The sequence below is a fragment of the Taurulus bubalis genome, assembly GCF_910589615.1.
Source record: "Taurulus bubalis genome assembly, chromosome: 19".
Taxonomy (NCBI): domain Eukaryota; kingdom Metazoa; phylum Chordata; class Actinopteri; order Perciformes; family Cottidae; genus Taurulus; species Taurulus bubalis.
The window spans coordinates 11,086,786-11,107,842 of NC_136607.1; the positions used below are offsets into that span (position 1 = coordinate 11,086,786).

Below are 21,057 nucleotides of genomic sequence, written 5' to 3' on the forward strand. Positions count from 1 at the left end.
GAGTAAACATAAAATGCAGTTTCTAAATGATCATTTAATTTATTGAAGGAAAAAAGTAATCCAACGCCTCCTAGTTACTCATTCAACCAATGGATCAAAATTAATTGATAACTGGGTTCAATTAAACTTGACACAGTCACACTTAATTACTGCTAACCTTGTGGAATCTAAAATGTATTCATATGGACCATATCCAGCAGTGGGAAGTTAGCTAAAAGGTCTCAACGTGCAGCACACCATGACACAATCAAAAGAAATACATCACTCTGGAAAGCGTTACAGAGCAATTTCTAAGACTTTCTAATGGACTCCAGCGAACCACAATGACAGCAATTATCTGCAAATTGAAAAAAATTAAAACAGTGGTGAATCTTCCCATGCAGGCCTTGCTCGCCTCCCTTAATGCCAGCGTTCATGATTCCACCATCAGGAGAAGACTGGGCAGACAACATGCAAACCAAGAGGAACACGAAGACTTGTCTCACATTTGACAAAACACACAGTGATGGACCACAAGCCTTTTGGGATGATGTCCTGTTGACTGATGAGTCAAAGGTAGAACCTTTTGGAAGCCGTGGGTCCCGTTACATCTGGCTCAAAGCTAACATTGCATTTCACAATAAGGACATCATACTTAAAAGCACATATGGTGGTGGAAATGTGATGGTGTGGAAATGCTTTGCTGCTTTAGGACCTGGTCGACTTGCCATAATCGACGGAAGCACAAGCTACAAAGTTGGTTCACCTCTGCATGGCTCAAGACACACAAAATGAAGGTTGGAATGGCCTCATAAAAACGTGAAACCAGCTGAGATGATGTGGCAGGACCTTAAAACAGGCGCTTGCATGAAAACCATCTAATGGGGCTGAATTAAAGCAATTCCACAGAGAAGGGTTTGCCAAATGCCTCCACAGCTATGTGGAAGACTGATCTCCAGTTAAAGAAAGAGTTTGGTTGCAGCTGTTGCTGCTTTAGGTGGTGCAGCCAGTTAAGTTTAGGGAGGCAATTCCTTTTTCACATGGGTAATAAAAGGTATTGGATTACTTTTTCCCTTTAATAATTAAAATAATCGTTTTTAAAACAATATGTTGTGTTTATTCAGATTGTCTGTGTCTTATAATCAACGTTTGAAGATCTGAAATAGTCTATGCCAAGATAGAAGAGGTGTGTGTGTGACATTCTGAATCTGATTTGTTAATCTGTGGCTTTATGCATGACACAAGGACACGATGATGATAAATGATAAAATGCTGTAAAGGTTTTAAAGTAAGTAATTAGCTTTCTTAAACACAAGGTAATTTTCACATGTTCTGATATACAAGAGATGGGAAACATAAAACAGACACACACCGACACAGGTTCTTGAAAATGTATTAATGTGGGCAACAAAGCAGTTGGCAAACAAGTATTTGTTTCATGTCACTTCAAAAACAACCAAAAAAATTGTTGTTTATTTCTTTTCCCTTTCTTGTTACAAAACATTTCAGTCAAGGCCTAGAGAGAAATAGTTAAGTGTTTTTTGATATTATACAAGCTATGAAATAAAGCAAAAGCTCTACTTAGGGTCTAAGTAATGTCCAGTAAAAAAAAGTTCCTGAGTGAGAAGCGAGGCTGAGAGTTTGTCAGTCATATACAAATGAATGTAATCTGACTAAAGTTTAACAGCGTTAGCGTTAAGGTGTGTAACTCAATAGTCCTAAACACTGTTCAGAAGAAATATGATATCTAAGTGCGTATGGCTCTAAGTACAGTACGAAGGCAAAGGAGTGTGATGTAAGAACAGTTCAGAAGCCTCTAGAAGACAAAATTATTCTGTACAGTGTATATCCGTACCTACTAAGAGAAATAGAATGATGGAAAACGTTCCTGGTAAATGTTAATAAATTAATAAGGAAGCCTGGTGAAATTGGCATGTATGACAAATGAGAATTACTGATATTTAAGGTCGTTCTCAGTTGAAATGACTGCAGAGCCAGAAGAATAATGTCTGGTTCCAGGCACATGAAAGCAGACTCAACACAGCCAACACAGTTTGCATGCTTTTCATGGAAGGAAGTGGAGGATTAGACGAGAGAGGAACTCTCCTTTTCAGTCAAAGAGACAAAAAGTATTGAGCTCTTACTGTTGTTACAACTGAAATGTTTTCTGATTAGAGTCGACAATCAGATTCAACCCCTTATATGTAAAATAGGAATAATAATAATAGGAAAATAGACTAATTCAGGTGTCACTAGACAAAATAGTGCGTTGTTATACTCAAGGAAAATTAATTTTGTTCACACAAAACAAGGCCATCATGAATACAGCTATCAAACGTCTTCAATAAAATACAGTATTTGAGAAAACATGGCATGTAATACAATTTAGTAAAGTACTTTTTTTTTGTAAATGTTGTGCTAATATGAAAATAGCAATACAAACAGTATCATGCTTTTTCTTCATAGAAGTGCGGCCAAAAAAGAAACATTTCTTTGTGATTTCTGTGCTGCCGTTGAGCAAAGTCAAAGTCACATGCATTGCTAAGAGGGCACAAATAATTTACACTGTATTAGGAAAATGTTGACAACCATGAAACCTTTAGACAACAAGTAAAATAATACTAACACAGTTGTATCATAAAACGGATACTACCAACAGCAGTGCCAAGCGAGTCTTGTATTCCTCAAAGCGCACATTGTAACAAAAACCAACCACCGTGGACTGATTAGTGCGCACATACACTGTACGTGTATGTTTATGTCAGAGTACACATATGTTTGCATTATCGCGCTCCTCCAACTGCATGTGATTTAAGGTTACTGTACATTGACAGTGTAGTGTTAACATGCACTTACTGAGATTAAATGTTTGGCTCGACCACTTGGTTCTCTCATTCATTTGAATGGTCAATTGGCTGATGTGCAGTATCTTTATGCCGGTCTGCGGTTTCCCAAAAGCACTTTCCATCATAAGATTGATGATATTAGTCGGTCAAAATTTCATTAGCAAAGGCAATGAACATGGTTGTAAACCTATTCCTCAGCAACAAATACTCAAGGTTTATCCAGAAGCACCATATGTTGGCCTGACTTGCAATCATCACAAGCAAAGTGTGCATTCGGACGGGAAGTGGTTCACTTCACTTTCGTCCACAACGTGCTTTCGGGGGAACCAGGCCCAGTATGTCTTAGCAGGCCTTCTTTGCTTGGCTTGGCATCTTGCACATCATCAGGATCTGCTTCAAGGCTTTCTGGACGTCTTCGTCCATCTGACCCTGAAAGCACACAGCACGAGTTCAGTTAACTAACAACAAAAAACACCAAAAGTAAAACCCAAATTACTAAGGGATTTAAAGGGCACCCATATCCATATTTAAAACTTGCGTTGAAACACTTTTGTGTTGATTTGTCCATACTTTGTGAGGTCTGCTGTCACCCCAACACAATAGTGGATCTTACTATGAACAGGTTTCAGTGGAACTACTTTCTATCACATATACAGTATGCTGTAAAATCTTTTAAAACCAATTTCTCCGTCTCTGCCTCATCCCAATTCGATGTCTGCAGACATTCGTTTTCAAAACCGTGGCTAATTAAACCAAAACTATGTCCAACTGGTAAGGGAGAAATAACATATTTTTTCATGCCGACATTAACCGTTTGGTTGTTCCCTACTGGCTGTAATGTGGTACAAGAGGATGGAAATTATGTTTTTCGTACAAGTTTGTAAGAAAAAGGTGAACCATTCCTTTAACATTTTAATTGAAAACTTCCTTTGCAGGCTTTCGATAAAAAAGAATAAATGGATATACCTGGACAGCGTAGAGGAGGTGCATCCTGTAGACTGACACTATCTCAAGGTGCTGCTTCTTTGACTCCTACAAAGAAAACATCAGGTAAATACATTTCCACCTTCACATTTAATAATTCAAACTACAGTACCCGCTTTCAAAATGGTAACTATTGTGTGTTCTCTCAACAATATGTTGACCAAATCTTACAGCTAGCTGGTACTGCAGTTGTTTGATCTGTTGCTGCGTCGTCTCCAGCTGCTGGCTTAGCTGCTGGTTTTGCTGCTGTCTCTTGGCGGGAGAACCAGAGCTGTAGGAGAGCTGTGATAGGCTGTTTAAGGCATCCTTCAGCTTCCCCACTTCCCGTGACAGGTCATCTATCTGATGGGGGAAAACATAAAACATGCATTTCATGAAACAATGAACTTTGTAGAATCTTTGTGGTCGCAGGAAAACAACAAGGTCCTGATAAGACTGTGCCAAGTTTAGGTTGACTCATACCTAAAAATACACCATGACCAATTTCTAAAATATTGTTTCTAAAGTACAATGCTGGATGTGAAGTACTGCAATAGTGATGGTAACCTCTGCAGTGACAAACAGATTAGCACTTACCCTCTTGTTTTTCTCTCTCTCTGAAGCCATGTGGTTCTCCACCAGCTGTTTGAGCTGACACACGGCATCCTGGGCCTCAGCCAGCCTGGTGGTCAGCGTCAGGTTCTCCTTCTCCCTCGACATCAGCAGCTCCTGCAGAGTCTCCCGGTCTGCACAATTATCCCGTGCCTGATGGATGGATACGAGTGTGGACAGGTATGCTTTAAGAAATACAGGGTATGGAAAAATGATAATCCATCAATGTTTGAAGTCTCTTCTCACCTTCTGCCATGCATTGGCAGCCTCCAGAGCCATCTCGTCCTGCTTTCTGAGGGCCCCCTGGAGGAGCTGCGTCAGGTGGTTCACCTCGCCCTCCAGCTGCGCTTGAGTAGTCTCGTGCTCAGCGCGGGAGACAGAATCATCTGGGCTAACATCTTTCTCTGCCGTCAGCCTTTTGTGAAATAGAAACAAGCAAGTCATGGTGACCTTGATCACTACAGTAGGAGAAACAACCGTCAAATAAAATTGCCTTTTAGCCCCCACACACTGGATTGCAAACTAGTTATGGAGTAAAAAGTACAATATTTTCCTCTGAAATGTTGCATAAAATGCAAATACTTAAGAGTTACCCCATAATTGTACATTGTTAAAGTACATTTATTCATATACTATTTCATAAGCCCCACCGCCACATCAAGCTGTCATCTCAAGCATAAGCAGAAAAAGAGTTATCAACCACATGTTCCTCACCTGCTCTGAAGAGCCTCCACCTGCAAGATTTTCTGGTGTAGCTGCTCTTTCAATGTCTCCGACTCGCTTTCCAACTCTTTGATGGCATTTCCCAGGGATGACATCACCTGCGTGTGGTCGGCGAGGGTCACAGAGTTCTCTGCCTGGGCGTCTGCTTCCTGCTTCAGCAGAGAAATCTCTTCTTGAGCAGCTGAGTGCTTCTTCTCCGTCTCAGCCAGCAACGTCTGCAGCTCCTCCACCTTGCTGTTCAACACCTGGACCTGCTGTTGTTGTTCTGAGGAGGGAGAAGAGGCTCCACTGCTCTCGGCCAGCTGTTTCTGTGCCGCACTTAGTTGACTTTTGGTTTCACTGAAGGAGTGTGAGAGTTCCAGCAAGCGGCGCTGCAGCCCAGCAATTACCTCATTTAGCTCAGCCTTCATTTCTTCAAAGTCTTTGGCTGCTGCTTCAACTGGCACTGTGCCCCTCAGAGCCTCCTAAACCACAAGACAGGACAAATTGAAGAGGAAAAATGTTATTGATTTAAAAAAAGTAAGTGATGTACAGCAAGTAGAATACAAAAAAGAATAATTGGAAGATAATGAATAGAGAAATCAATGTTGAAACCATATCATCTGTGCCTTTTCTATACATTCAAAGAGTACTCCACCAATTTAGTGTTGCACTCACAACGGACAGGTTGGACTTTTTTTAGTAGCATTCCCCAAAAATCCGTAAACAGACTTTGATGTGTAAAATCGTTGGAGTTCCCCTTTCAGTCATACAGAAGTTCAGAGAGAAAAAGAGGCCCATATTCACCTGGAGCATCCTAATCTCCTCTTGTGCCTCCTTGTTCAGCTCCTCAATCTGTGCAGTTCTCTGTTCTTTCTCCTTGACGCTCCATCTTTCCTCCTCCACCCTCCTCAGGGCCTCCTCCAGCTGTCTGACGCGTTGAGCTGCGTTCTCCTGCTCAGATCCCGATTGGACGAGCAGGGCCCTCAGCTGTTTCACCTCATGTTCAAGTGTGGATGATGTATTCCTCTGGACCTCCTGTTTCTCCATGAGCTCACTTCCTCCCCTTTCCATCTGCACCCTCAAATCCTCCACCTCCTCCACAGCATGGTGGTATCTCTCTTGAGCGTCTGTCAGCTTTGCCTGAAGCTCTGCGAGACTCTCCATCAGCTCTTCCTCTCTTCCTTTCTCCCTCAGGCTCTCATCCTCTTCTCTTTCTCGCTCAGGTTTCAGCTGGGCATGGAGAGAGTGGTTTTCCTTCCTGGTTTCTAGCAGTTTTCCTTGAACGTTCTCCAGCGCCTGTCTCAACAGCATGATCTCCTCTTGGCTCCCTCCTTCACGCTCTTCTTTCTCTCGTCCGACTGAAACACCGCCTGAACCGTCTTCCCTTTCCACTAGTGGCAGTGAATCAAACTCATCCTGGGTGGAGTGGAAGGAGGAGTTGGAAGCCATGCTGTTAGGACGACTGTTGTCCTTCAGGTCTTCGCTTACTTGGAGGGAGGGATGTTTCTGTGAGGTGAGGGATTGAAAAATGTAAATCTCACAATAAAGCACAGTATGAGTTAAAGTGTTGTGCCTGTCATTACATGGAGGAACCAAAGCAGTAAATTCTCACATATAGTTTGGCATTTTTGCTCAAATTTACAATTTGAATGATTACTCGATAATCAAAATAGTTGCAAAGAAATGTTCAACTGATCAAATAATCACTAATGAGAAAAGGAAGGACATCTGAATATTGCTTCAAGTGATGATTGGATTGATATCATTTCTGATATTATGGGTTGGGGTGAATTTGAGACTCGAAGAGTAAAAAACACAAGGGGCATCATGAGTAGTTTTGTGAGACAGACACATTCTAATTGAGGATATTCAATTTCTTACTGTACACCCAAGTGTTTGATTCTATTCATCTTTTTGTTTTAGGATTTTTTTATTAATTCATTGATTGACAGAACATTAGTCTGCAACTGTTTTCATTTTGTCATATATGATAGTAAACAGAATATCTTTAGATTTTGTACTGACTGTTGAATAAAACAAGCAATCGGAATTACTTTGGGTTGTGGGAAATTTTTACTTTTCTGACATTTTATAGGCGATTAATCAAGAAAATAATAATGGTAATAATAATGATATCCCATCAATTTGGTACTACTGAAGCATCTTCAACTTTAGTTTATCTTTTAAACTTGTGTTATAATTTTCTCCCCCATCACTTACATGAGAAGAAGATCTCTTCTTGTGGACACGAGAGATGACCAAGTCTTTAAATGTGAGTCTTGTTTTAAGTGAGGCAGATTAACTACATTATTTGACATTGCCTTGTTATATCCAAATAAAAACAGAACTTTTAAAAGTATTGTGTGAATGGCTTGCTATACTTTAGGTTATTATATACAGTGTGCTGCCTTGAGTATGTCTATTCATTGGTGTAAGGTTAACTCATGAGCGTGACTGGATGAGTTACATACCTTATGTTTACTTGCAAGTTGCTGATTCTCCAAAGTTAGAGCAGTAATCTTGGCTTGCAGAGCAGAAACCAGAGCTGCAGATGCTGTAAAACTGTGCTCGACCTGTCAACACATACGTTCACATGCAGAGGCACACAGACACAGAAAAGCAACGTTAAGGACCACTAGCTACCGACTGGAAAACAAAAACGAGTTTTGACACGTCTGAAGCTTAGGTTAGACCTCCTTCAAGAATGCCCAAGGTGAAAAGGTTCAGCAGTATACAGCTGTCGTTGTCAGAGTATAGTGTTACACTCACAAAAGCAATGTTGATTCAAGATTTAACAACCAGAAATACTTTTAGTAGAAAAAAAAGCTAAGAATGTATCAACATAGCCACCATGTCAAATATCTATACATCTAGCCCAAAGTTCTCTCAATCAAAATACCTTTTAGTTGGATTGGGTAGAAGATTCATCGACAATATGTCTATTCAACAATAATGATATGCAGTGCATGTGCTCTGCTTTTCAAACTAAAAGTCTGACATAATTTACTTCTAGACTGTTCAAATCTGCCGTCTGTAATATAGTCACCTTAGTTTCCAGTTCGGGGCCCGTCACCGTCTGCTCCACCGACTGCTTCAGGTCCTCGATTGTATCCAGCAACATGCTTCTCTCCTCATGGAGCTTTTCAACCTCCTCTCTCAGTGTCGTTCCTTTAACCTCATCCTCCTTTGAAATGAGGAAAGAGGAGGAGTAGCAGGGAAGAGTGGGAGGAGAGAAGAGAAAAAGATGGTCAAGGAAAGAGAGTAAAGGTGAGAGAAGGAGGAGGAGGGAAAAGCCAAGAATTTAGCTAATGGCATATGAGACTCGACTGTGATATAAATCACAAGATAAGTATCAACAAAATGTCTCCCTCTGGAGTTTGAGGAATGTTGCATATTTATCATTCCTGAAAACATCTTTGCATGTTTTAAAATCAACATTGACACCTGATTGCGCAAACCTTTATTGAAAAATACACATTTTTATTTACCTAATATTTATATATTTTTAGGGTTTTAGAGTGGTTACCTATTATTTTGTCAGATTCTCTTGTCGAACTATATTGAGATTTAACCAACTTATAAATGTATCATACCTTATAATGTATTCAATCCTTTTTTATTATTATTATTTAAACCTTTTCATATAAATTGTATTGCATATACAGTTACTAGATAAACTAAAGATGTTTTTCTATGGATTCTGCGAGTCTCCTTATTCTTATTATACTACAACCGATACAGGGTCAATGGAATTTGCTGCAAGTTTGGGGCTTATAGAATATTTTTATAATTATCTCAAAAATATATTATTAAATTATTATTTTATTAAATAAGACTCATGCACTAAATAAACCATGTTGTTGATTAAACTTATGGAATAAAGTCTGCCATGCTTCTGATTGGGGTTATTATATTAGTCTATGTTGACTTTTTTTATATGCTTTATTTTACCTTGAAGTTGAATCTTTTTGGAGTGTCACTTTTGTTGGATCCAGGGGTCCCAGCAGAGATAAGGACTGAAGGAGAAGAGGGTCCAGAGCTCTGAAGATTGGGTGAAGTTGATTAGTTTTTCTCATAAAACGTTACGATTTTGCTGGATTCAAATGTCAAAATGTGCTCTTGAGCAGCTTTAAAAAACAAATGAGTGCAATGTGTTTGTGATCTGTTGTAACAGAAACCCCAGGAATAAAATTCAACATGTAAGTATCCCGTTAAAACCAGTAGGTACCCTAGACTTGAATGAAGAACAGTTTTAAATCCTAAACTCTCGAAAACAAAAAGGCAGATTAGTATATAAATTGAATGAACATACTAATAACTACAGGATATGAAAACGTTATCCTTTGGTAATCCATCAACTGATGAGAGACTGCCTGACAGAGAGAACAGTAACATAACAGATAATAAGATATATGAGTAGACCTGTCGATAACACATTTTGTTGGATGATACATTGTCCCAGAAATAATGGTTGAGGAAAAGACATATGTATGCTATTAATATAATATGCATATAATAACATAATAATGAAAGTACAATATTTTAAATATCGTAATTAAATAAAAAAATGTTGGTTAAAATGTCGGTGACATTCTTTTATAAAAATTCATCCATGCAAACACGGCCGGCAATATAGTACGATAAGCCAGTGAAGTAATTATTGTGACGGGTCTACAGACCAAACACATACAGACCCGAGTACTTTTTGTATGAATATACTGCAGACATGCATTAATATAGAGAGTGGCATACTGATACAAGCAGATACAAAGAGAGGCATGCGTTTACCTGCAGTGGGCTATTAGGAGGTGGAGGTGCTTTTCGTTTTTTTGGGGTTGTGATCCGTTCATCACTTAGTTTAGCTACTTGATCATGCTGAGGAGCCAGCAGAGAGACAAGAGAAGAAAGGCAAAGGAAAAAGAGAGAAAGGAGGGATTCAGTGCTGGTTAGTAAGAGGAGAGCTACAGTAAAACCTCAGTTTTGTTTTCACAAAATAAAAAGAAATGTTCTAGAAGCTGAATTTTTTATTGACACATAAGAAAAGATGATACTAAACTACATTTGTACTTCAGTTCTTTTTCACTATGAATCACATTATATTACTCAAACCTAATTTAGACTCTATGATTAATTGATGGTTGTTTTAAATTCAGATGTTTTAGTAATTGTAATTGCCTGTTAGTGAGGGCCGGTAAAGAAAGGTTTATTTTTTATTTTGTTACCTGAGGACTTCTTGGAGACTTTGTATCTATAAAAAAAAAGACATGAGGAACATAAAAAATATTGCAGAATCAAGTAGATGTGATAATTATATCTTTCTCTCTAGATACTTTACATTTTCTACGACATGTGACATTGCTTTCATAGAGAGAAGTTTACACCAAGCATATAAAAGAGATCCCCTCTAGGTGGCAGTGTTGACTTTGAAAGCAGAGCACAAAGCTATGCCACCCAGAGGTGGTGCATTTTGTGCATGTGTGTGTATTGGGGGAAAACAGCTGGTCTTCACAAGATCAACCATTAAAAAGTGAGCTCCAGTAAGTTTCAGGGAAATAATGCTAAGTCAATGCAACATCTTAAAGGTTCTCTGTACAATATTCAGAGCATTAATATAGCATCACAATGCTATTTTCTATGTAAAGCTGTGGTGGAGTAATGTCTACCCAGCCAGAGACGTCCCTCTCCCTCTGTGTGTTGTAATCCAAGCTTCCCTGTGCTTTGCTTAGGTAGCCGGGCCGACTGTATGTGTCTTTTAGTGCATGTAAGCGCACGTGAGCATTGTCCTGGAAGTGTTGCGCCCAACCTCCGGTTCCCCTTCAGGTAAACAATGTTATGTCAGCACTGTCGCCGTAGTTTGCCCCGTTAGCTGTGAGCCACAGGCTCTCTGTCAACATGCTGAGAGCTGTGTGGTGGCAATATATGTGCTCTGAGGGTCAAATTTAGCACCGTAGCAAGTTACATACACATACATATTTGCTTCTGCTGCCTCAACGCTCACACAGCGAGTGTGTGACTCTTACCAGAGGCCTGTTGCCTGTTTAGGGCGGCATTGAGGGCAGTTTTGACCTCAGAGTTTTCCAGCAGCTTGGTGTAGTGTACGACATCATGGCCTTGTGAATCTACAGCTGACAGATCTACTCCTCGCTGAACCAAGACTTCAACAACGGAACCGGCGTTTGACTCGCTAGCCAGCATCAAGGCTGTCCTGCAACACAGAATAGAACACATATTGATTACCAATGCAACATCTATAGCCATCATCCAAAACGGGGCTTTAAAGTGCTGATTTCACACCGCTCTCAATATCAAGCTGAGTGCTCAGTGCAGAGCAGCTGCAATTAGCTCAAATGCACCACCACGCACGAGTATCTGGACCGGCATTTCAGAGTTTTTAGTGGGTCTTGACTTTGCTTGTACCTGCCACTGTTGTCAGAAGTGTTGATTTCAGCACCACAGTCCAGCAGAGTGCTGCATACCTCAGCATGAGCATGCTTGGCTGACAACAGCAAAGGGGTGAGCCCGTCCTTTGGAACAAACAGATATTATACACATTAGATACGACTGAAATCTTCCCAATGGAGGGACCACAAACCAGCATAACACACACAAATACACACCTACATAACTTCTCTCTTGTGACAGCAGGACATGGGCCTTGACATGAAGTATGGCAAGTGTTTGTGGGGTGAGAGAAATCTCAGATCCATGTGAAAAAGGAGTGGATGTCTCTCAAATGAATTTCCCAGCAGATAAACCGAAAGTCAAAGTTGTTCCACTTTCTGGAGAGTCTTAGATTTTTGGGAAAATCCCCAAAAATTATGAATTTGCAGTTCTAAAATAAGGGGCTGACTCTTTACAGTGGAGTTTATTAGCCTTGGTTGGGAAACTGAGGCAGTATGTTATGCAATGTAATCCCATATTTTTCACCAGGATTGACAGTTTCTAACCCCAAGCATAGCATTTAACCTAACCTTAACCATCTATGACCTAAATCTAACCAAAACATGTGATAGGCTGGGCTTGTGGAGGGCGGTGTAAAGCCTGGAAGGAGCTGCTGCCACATCATCTTCACGAAGATGAATTTAGAACTCAATATTTAACTGTATAAATAGACATTCCCACAGTTCATTTATATTAAACAAAAAGGGGGGAAAAAAACAAAATCATGTCCAACTAGAAAAGAGCAAAAGACTGTCACGAAACAGAAAAGCGTGTCAGCATAGCTTTGTGTTTTATAATACAAGGCTGCTGCTTCGACACACCACAGAGAACAAAACTATGCTGTGGGTTCCTCTGAGCTCTGGTGAAGACTTTAACAGCCCTGTGTCTGCTCTGCTCGGTCTGTGTTTCTACTGAACAGTTTCTTTTTGGGAATCTAAAACACAGAAATACGTTTTTCACCGCAGGGTAATAGATTCAGTGTCTGTGTGGACGAAAGTGAGAACACAGGTGTATAAATGTTTGTCTGCACTAAAGTTATGTTGACAACGTGTTGCCATCTTGTCACTTTAAAGCCAGAATACCAAATATGGGCAACAAGGTAAAAACTTGGTGAAGCAGACGTAGTGTGATCATTTGAGAGGCCTGTCAATCAAAGAAAAGGCCCACAAACCCCTGTGAGCTTAATACACACCTTTAGAATAAAATGTACTCTCTGTGGTGAATGCTACTTGATTTGGAAAACAGATACTGCACATACACAAGCACATGTCGGTGTTTTTCACAGCCTTGTGAATTAATATTTCATTAGTACAACATGTGACAGACTACTTCAGTCTTTTTTTCTTCTCATACAAACGCTGACTTGTGAAAAATGACATGCGAGTGGAAATGAAAGTGCCCGTTGTGCTAGCTCTATCCCTGTATGTGCTGCTGAATGAGTAGGCTACTGTAAACTCAACCTTTCTAGCATGCGACCCTGTAACGAGAAGCAATGTCTATTTGTGACTGCTCCTCATGTTGCTCATGTCCGTGAGCCGTGAACTGTTGAAACTAAAAGTAAATCGGATTAATTTCAATAATTACAGAGGCTTGAAGCGATAAGGACGCGTATAAAAAAAACAAAAGATTGGGGAAGAAATGTATAATGATGCTAATTTTGTGTGGCATAAATTTTTTTCTTCCCTATCCTGTCTCGCAAGTCAGCACACGTTTCTCACTGCTAGGTTGGGAATCATTGCTAAAAGCTCCATCCGAAGACCATAAACTTGTATTTCAGTACCGGGGAAAGTAATGAATCACTCACCAAACTACTTCCTAGTATGTGGATGTTCACATGCAACCTCGTCATGTTGTCACGTAGAAGTCTTAAAGCTATGACAATCTGACTACAATCTGACTACAGCACAGAGCTTAATGACATGAACTGCTGAGCTCACATAACCGCCAACATGTTGATTAGTGCACTGCTTTCCCTGTGTACTATGAAGTCACATGATATACCTTATCACATTTTAGATGGTTTTATATCCTCATCACATATTCATTTCATATTAAATTCGGTCAAATTTATTCAACACGCTTTCGTAGAGCAAGAAGGATATTGTCATGGGTAATAAATTGGCCAATATTAGCTTACTGCAGATACATTTAACAGAAATTGCGATTGGTAGACATATCTTTATGGAATTTTGTAAACTCCCAAATATCAACATCAGTATCAGCCTCAAACATCAAGTATTGTTCGGACTATACTCCGTATGTCTTCAGCTACATAACTCGTGTTCCTTTTGTAGTCTTCCAAGACTCTTTGACCCACTCAAACCAAACACATCGATGCCAAACCATTACCAGGTCACGGCTGTGAATTGTGTCACGGACGACTTTCTTTTAAGTAAGAGAGAAATATATTTCTTTCCAACTGAAAACATAAGGAAGCATTTACACTACATAGCACTGTCTCTGAACAGAATTTAAGTTTACATCTACTTGATTTCCTATAAACATTCTTTGTCCAACATTTGCGAGACCTGGCAGAAGTTCCTCCGTTTCTTTCGATATCTCGCTGTGTTCATTTGAGTCAAATATAGATCAGGTAAAGGCATGTGTTACAGCCATGACGTATGCCTGAAGCTAGCTAGCATTTTCTGCTCAGCAATATGTTCCAGACCACTTTGTGGTTTATCAGTCTCCATGTCCGCTAACAGCAAACAGAGCTGCTCACATCTCACACATATTTGCAGATGTTTATGGCTAGAGAAATAAATGATCACATTTTCTCTTCCTGTCATCGGAAAACTTTCAGCTACAAAACATGGTTTGTTGTCTGCGTAAGAACACATGAATATATACGCTTTGATGACACACTTGGAGTGAAATGCTTCATTTGAACATGCAGGTTTCCTAATGGGACAGACAATGCAGCATTTTGCTCAACAAGTTTCGGATTGATTAGGAAGAAATATTTAAATGTCACAGAAAACCTAAAAAGTCTTGTTGCTCTAATTATGAACAGGATTTCATAAACATTGTACTTTAAACCCTTTACAGCCAGGTGTACAAAGTGAGAGCATAAACAATGTTCAAAAGCCACAACTTGTCTAAGGTTTTACAAGCATGAGGAGGAAATACATGGAGATTTTAATGAGAAATAAACATAACATCCTTTAGTCGGCGAAGAGACCACTCTGTGTGCGTTTATCTCCTCAGGCCAGCTGTGGCATGATAATAAAAAAGAGAAATAAATGGACAACACATTCTCCTCTCCATTTCTTTTCTCTCTTTTTATATCACACACACACACACACACACACACACACACACACACACACACACACACACACACACACACACACACGGGTAAAAACCACAAACATGGAGCGTCACTGCAATGGAGACCACATGTCTGTGGCTTGAGAGTTACCAAAGTGCACTGACCCCCAGCTCACACACATCCACACATCTATACATGCACATACAATGTACATACATCAATCATTATACGGAGAAGGACAAACAAGAGGAAATGTCAGTTAATGAGGATCCTTTATATTATAGATGTACAGCTGTGAGCGACAACTGAAGCCAATTCAAAACATGATTGTTGTTTTACGTCTGCTCTCTTAACACACATTAATAAGTGCATAAAAGGACGCAGACCAAACTATACTGAGGGAGATAAGATATTGGACAGAAAATACATGTAATTATTTATTAATAATATTGCAAACACAGGACTAATAGACCGGATCAACCTTTCGAGAGCGAATTCCTCTCTGGAAATAACACAGTAGAAAAGTATATGAATGACACTGAATGGAGCATTTCTGTGGTCGTTATCCTGAGCCGCCTCACTACCCTGCCAGGAAAATAAAGTCTGAGAAAGAAGTAAAGTGGTAATAATAATTTAAGTACATACAGCATCTTTCAGGTTTATGGGACTTTTCAGTTCACACAGCAGTTGGACGGTCTGGATGTTCCCACTGGCAGCTGAGGATTACAAAAAAGGCAGAAAGGCAGTCAAGGAGAAGCATTTTTATATATTGTTTAATGTTATTTATTTATTTATTTTTGCAAGGCAAGGGTGATAAGTATATAGTTTGTGTTAAATACCGTCTAGGGTACCTCGTGTACAACAATTCAATACAAAAGTTGATCATACAAAAAGAACACAAGGAGTTCAGAGATAGCAGTGTGGTCTAGATAAGTTAGCGCTAGGATTTAGTTTAGAGAGAAATGCATCTCATCTGCTCCCCTCTCTCATTTCAAAAAGACCAAACATCATATTTGATGGTAGTTGTACTGTTGCACACACGATATTCGTGAAAGTGGCAGCTTCATGAAAAAAAGATGACAAGTGTGAGACTCTTCCCATCCCTAACACAGTGTTTGGTTTGAATAAAAACCTGCAAGAGTATTATGGGAACTTTTGACACATTTAATCACTTAAATCCATATATGGTAGCAAATTTCATCCGAATTAAATCAGAGCTTTAAGTTAATCTCACAAGATATTTTCCCACGTCCTTGTCCAAGCAGACTAATCTTCGATAAAAGCACTTCTGTTTGATTAACCCTCGGGGCACCGAGACACTTACCAGCGTGATGCAGAGCAGCCTTTCCTGAGCCGTCGACAGCATCGATAGGACATTTACTCTGGAGGGGAAACAGAGACAAATCATTAGACGTGTACTCAATGTTGCACATTATTAAATGCGCTTAACTACACATTTTTGTGTCAGCCGTCTGTGACATGCAATACATTTGTTTACTGTGTCCATCTAAGGATTTGGTGAATTCTTACATTTCCCTGAATGACTTTCTCAACATGAAGGTAATTATGTGTGTGTGTGTGTGTGTGTGTGTGTGTGTGTGTGTGTGTGTGTGTGTGTGTGTGTGTGTGTGTGTGTGTGTGTGTGTGTGTGTGTGTGTGTGTGTGTGTGTGTTCGTCTCCTCTTGCTGAGATTGCTGTGAAACTGTCTGATTTAAAACACCACAACCGAATAGTGAGACTATTCAGAGTGTAGGTTTCCTATGGTTCATGCTCCTGCTTTCACACATTCCTTATTGGCTACACAAGGTAATGTGTCCAGGAAGAAGTCTTGCAGTCTGACAAGATACTCTGCAATAAAACATTCTTAGTTCCATATTTCTTGTTCAACAAATCTTGAAATTAATTTTCCCTGAACCTAAAATACTGTACAGCCATTATATTAAATAAAAAACACAGTATATTATCACTGTGGGACTACAGTGTGTGAAATAGCATGGCTTGATAGGCAGAAAATTGTTATTATTTCCAGGGCATTCAATGTGACATTGCAATGTTAAGCCTCCTTTAGCTTACCTGAATTAGCTTTTTGCAGCACTCGGTGTGATTGTTTTTGGCAGCCAGGTGTAACGGATTGAAACCTTAACAGAAACCAAGAATGGCCATAGTTAAGAACTTTATTTGGCCAAAGACCTTTGTGACCAAAATTAAAAAGAAAACAATCTCAAGAAAGCATCTGAAAAGTTGTGCTAAAAGTATGTGGACACAACATTGTACTTTTACATTTACAGGATTTATTAAACAAATGAGTACATTTGTCAAGCCCCCATATGTTCCATCAATAATGTATACAACTACAGTACATACCTGCAGCATCAGTGATTGACAGGTCAGCTCCATGGGCCAGGATGACAGATAGGCAGTCAGTCTGTCCTCGTGCAGCCGCCACATGAAGACTGGAGACAAACCCAGAGATAAGAACTTAAAATCACAACAGCAGAGATGTTTGTAGAACAACCCTTTCACACATTTGATAGCTTTCAGAGCTTAAAAATCTAATGACGTGGGAACTCCAACTTGAAAATGGCTTCCTTGCAAAATTGTGGCATCTACATGCTCATACAGCAGACTGTAAAACCACAACTGTTCATTCTTACACCTCATTGTCCGTTTGTGCTTTTGTGTGCAGTAGGCAATCAATTAAACCTCTTTCCAGCTCAGCGAGCAGAATGAAAAAAACACTACACATGCCCAGCATTCCCTTGGGGTTTGCATCTACTTGGTACACACTCACACATTCTTACACACTCACACAGCTATAGAGCTACTGTAGACTTTATGCATGCTGAAAAGATTGGAGCCTTGAGATCCCAAATTACCACATTTATCGTGATTTACAAAAGCTGTGAGGATGTATCAGACACACACACACACACACACACACACACACACACACACACACACACAGTAAACTATTGATGGAGCAAAAAACCTGTGTGTTTGTTACAGCATGTGAGAATCTGCACATTCGTTTCTCCTTGCATTTGTTCCCGTGTTTTGGTGTTCCTGGCTCTGCGTGAGCCGCTCAACACATTGAGGTCAGCGGGTGTTGTGTTTCAGGAAAAGAAAGGAGGTCAAATATTAACACTGAGCCACTGTGTTATCAACAATCTTAACTGGTGAGGCAACGAGCGTCACAGCCTCTGCAGAAATGAACTAGCTCTCAAAACCCTGAATGTCCGGGAGGCTGAATGAATGGTTTAAAATGTCAACCTTTCAGGCACTATGAACAACAGCTGTATTTTTAGATTGGCCATTCATTTTTAACATTGTGCTGTAGAGCAGTAGAGTAGTTACATAAACTCAAGATTTTGAGCATTTGCTGCCGGCATATGCAACTCTAAAACTTAAAAGGAAAACACAGAAATCCCCAAGACTGGATAATGTTTGCCTTAAATGCGTATGCCCATTTTTACTTTACCACAATCACACAATGTCTTATCACATATGTGTTATTAAAGCATTGAGCCAAGTCCCAGATTGCGCCTGAAAACCTGCACAGTTGTTTACGTGTTGTTAGATATTACAAAACCAGGCTGCAAACTGGAGAGACTGGACATTTAATTCCACACAGATTTTTTGTTTGCAGCCTTGTCAGTGAAGCAGATGTGAATAAAAAGTGCTTTTCTTTTTTGATTGAGGCCGCATTCCCTAGCGTCCTACAAAAGGCACTGCAGACTATTGTCTCTGTGCAAAAAAAGTTAAATTTCCTTGATTGCTACATCTGCACTACATTTTCTTTTAAACTTTTGTAGATAATAGTGAGAATGCTTACGCTGATTTGCCCTCGCCATCCAGTTTTACAGCGCTGGCACCTTTCTTGGCAAGAAGTGATGCCACCTTCTCCGCCTCGCCATGCTCCACCGCAGCAAGCAGGCGCTCGTCGTTTTTGTTCCACTCATTGACCTAAAAGGGATCATTTGTAAAAAGGGAGACATAAAGCATCATGATCATCAAGACATGACTGTTATGCATGTATCCATGGCTTTAATTATAAGAAAGAATGCAATAGACATTCATTTTATATCTAATATTATTAATGTATACCTTCCCAACAATGATGCATCGTCAGACATTAACACATTTTACTCGGCATCCAAAATGCCCGAGATGTCCTTAATGAGAGTAATGTTTCTCAGAGGGAGAGAATGTTTTTTTTTGGCTCTGCGATAGCCCACACAAAAGATAACATATGTCTCCATATGCGAGAACATACACAAACACATAACATCCAGTGTAGGCACGTTCACTGACACACATACACAAACCAAATAGCCCCACATTTGTATCACTGACGGGCTCTGGCACAACCCCCTCCAAAAAAAACCAATAACCATGTAAAAAGGACGATGGATGTGCAAATTATAAATCAACAATCAGAAATATCAAATTAGGAAAGTAGCAATAGCTGAAAATGTGTTCATAGAAATTGTTGTTAAAAATGTTGTAAATTAATTAGTTTCCTTAACTTGATAACAGGGTAAGGGGGCAGAACAAAAGCTGTGCAAAAATCTGTGAACATTCTGGCAGCACACGTTCATTAGTCCGCTCTCCCTGCAACCATCTGTGCATATTAGGATGCAGCACAGTATTAGATTTGACCCGATAGCCTACTGACCTACACCTGATAAGGGCGCTGAACTCTCTGACTCCAGAATTACTTGGGGTGGCAAACTGTACTCTATTTTCAGAGAGCAATACGCCGGCATAGCAATACATGGTGTAAATAGCCTCTGTGGCAAACACCCAAATGCAATCACTGCAATACATTTTGCAAAGCTGGTGGAAAATTGCTGGGCTATAAAAAATCCCCTCAGTCACTGAAACAGCTAGGATGACCCCTGAGCCCTGCAGCCTCAGCCCCAGTCATTAATGTGGACCAGTGAGGAAATTAAAAATACAAAATTGTTGGGGGTGTTTTTTGTAACAAAATTTAATAAAAAATGTCTGTGCAGAGAAATATTCTTGCTTATTTGGCAAGGAGCTCTGGAAAATTATTGCGATCCAAAGCTTCAAAGCACTAAAGCAGGAGGCGATACTATAGGAGGAGGTGTAAGACGAGAAAGTTCTCCAACAGACTGGAAATAACAGATTGGATATGAAAACACTCGGTGCACTGACAGACACATGTGAAAAAAATATATGAATCTACCAGGTGCCTCTCCATGTCTGTGATGAACATACTTCACCACGTACTTCAAGCATGTTCAAAGATATCCAATACCAGTTCAGAGTTACTACAAAATAAATGCAGGATCGAGAAAAACCTTGTTTTATAACACGTGTACAGTGGTAAGAATTTCAGCAACACACCGGGAGATTTGAGTTAATGTGTGAGTTTCAACAGTCCGATTGCATAATTCCTGTATTATTGAAGTTACTGGAAATACATCCAGCAGTAGCCCTTCACTTTTTACGAGTGTGTTTCTCGGAAACGTTTGACTTACAGCATTCCTGAATTTGCTCATGTTTTGTCCATTTGCTTATGTTTGTTAGAAAGTACCCTGTGGAGTTTTTGACCACAAGCAGCGCTATGGAGCAATGTGTTCCCGAGTCAGTCTCAATTGTGTGTGTGTGTATATCGCGCACAAGGACACATGTACATGTGCAGCAGGCAAGGTGATGCACATTCATGTAGCTGGTATTCAACTGATTGACAGTTGATGGCTGGCAGTAATGTCTCAGCATAGCAATGCGCCGACAAAGGCAACTAAGAAGAGGTTAGCAAACCCATACCGCACACATATACATACATACAACAAAAGTGGGGCTTTGCAAATGTTTTATGGAAGAAAAGTATACATTTAACATGTTTGTTACGGTTTGAGGATACACACAAGTGTGGGTGAGAAACACTAGATGAAATAATTACTTTTGTTTGTTCACAAGAACACTCCACGGGGCACCTTTCAGTCGCAGTGCATTAATGACTCAGACGCTATACTTTTATTATTCTAAAAAAATATTTAAAAAAAAAAATGTGCGTACAGACAGAGCTGAAAACAAAACACTAATGTGGTCATGCATTAACAGGGTTCATGACAAAAACAAAAACTAACCTTCAAGGGAAGAATCATAGACGAGCTAGTTCAAAAACTAAATTCTATAGTTTTAATGAGTGAAGCAAATGTTTAGACTTTCATCTCCTAAGTTAATTGATCTTTCGATGAGCTGAATAAGACC

The 21,057-nt window shown here is 39.8% G+C and overlaps 1 protein-coding gene across 1 annotated transcript in view; it reads right to left on the reverse strand.

The window, feature by feature from the left end:
• Positions 1-3,118: 3,118 nt before the first annotated feature.
• The window catches only part of rai14 (retinoic acid induced 14), a gene marked incomplete at its 5' end in the record, with an annotated part of 32,068 nt that continues 14,129 nt past the window's right edge, over positions 3,119-21,057 (reverse strand). Inside the window, 19 exons of the mRNA XM_079235444.1 lie at positions 3,119-3,254; positions 3,792-3,857; positions 3,981-4,151; positions 4,386-4,553; positions 4,647-4,815; positions 5,115-5,587; positions 5,910-6,611; positions 7,577-7,678; positions 8,152-8,289; positions 9,057-9,146; positions 9,894-9,980; positions 10,328-10,353; positions 11,126-11,310; positions 11,523-11,629; positions 15,463-15,533; positions 16,142-16,199; positions 16,891-16,955; positions 17,182-17,270; positions 18,650-18,780. Of these exons, the coding sequence (XP_079091570.1) occupies positions 3,168-3,254; positions 3,792-3,857; positions 3,981-4,151; positions 4,386-4,553; positions 4,647-4,815; positions 5,115-5,587; positions 5,910-6,611; positions 7,577-7,678; positions 8,152-8,289; positions 9,057-9,146; positions 9,894-9,980; positions 10,328-10,353; positions 11,126-11,310; positions 11,523-11,629; positions 15,463-15,533; positions 16,142-16,199; positions 16,891-16,955; positions 17,182-17,270; positions 18,650-18,780 (2,985 nt within the window). The 3' untranslated portion in view covers positions 3,119-3,167. The remainder of the gene's footprint in view (positions 3,255-3,791; positions 3,858-3,980; positions 4,152-4,385; positions 4,554-4,646; positions 4,816-5,114; positions 5,588-5,909; positions 6,612-7,576; positions 7,679-8,151; positions 8,290-9,056; positions 9,147-9,893; positions 9,981-10,327; positions 10,354-11,125; positions 11,311-11,522; positions 11,630-15,462; positions 15,534-16,141; positions 16,200-16,890; positions 16,956-17,181; positions 17,271-18,649; positions 18,781-21,057) is intronic.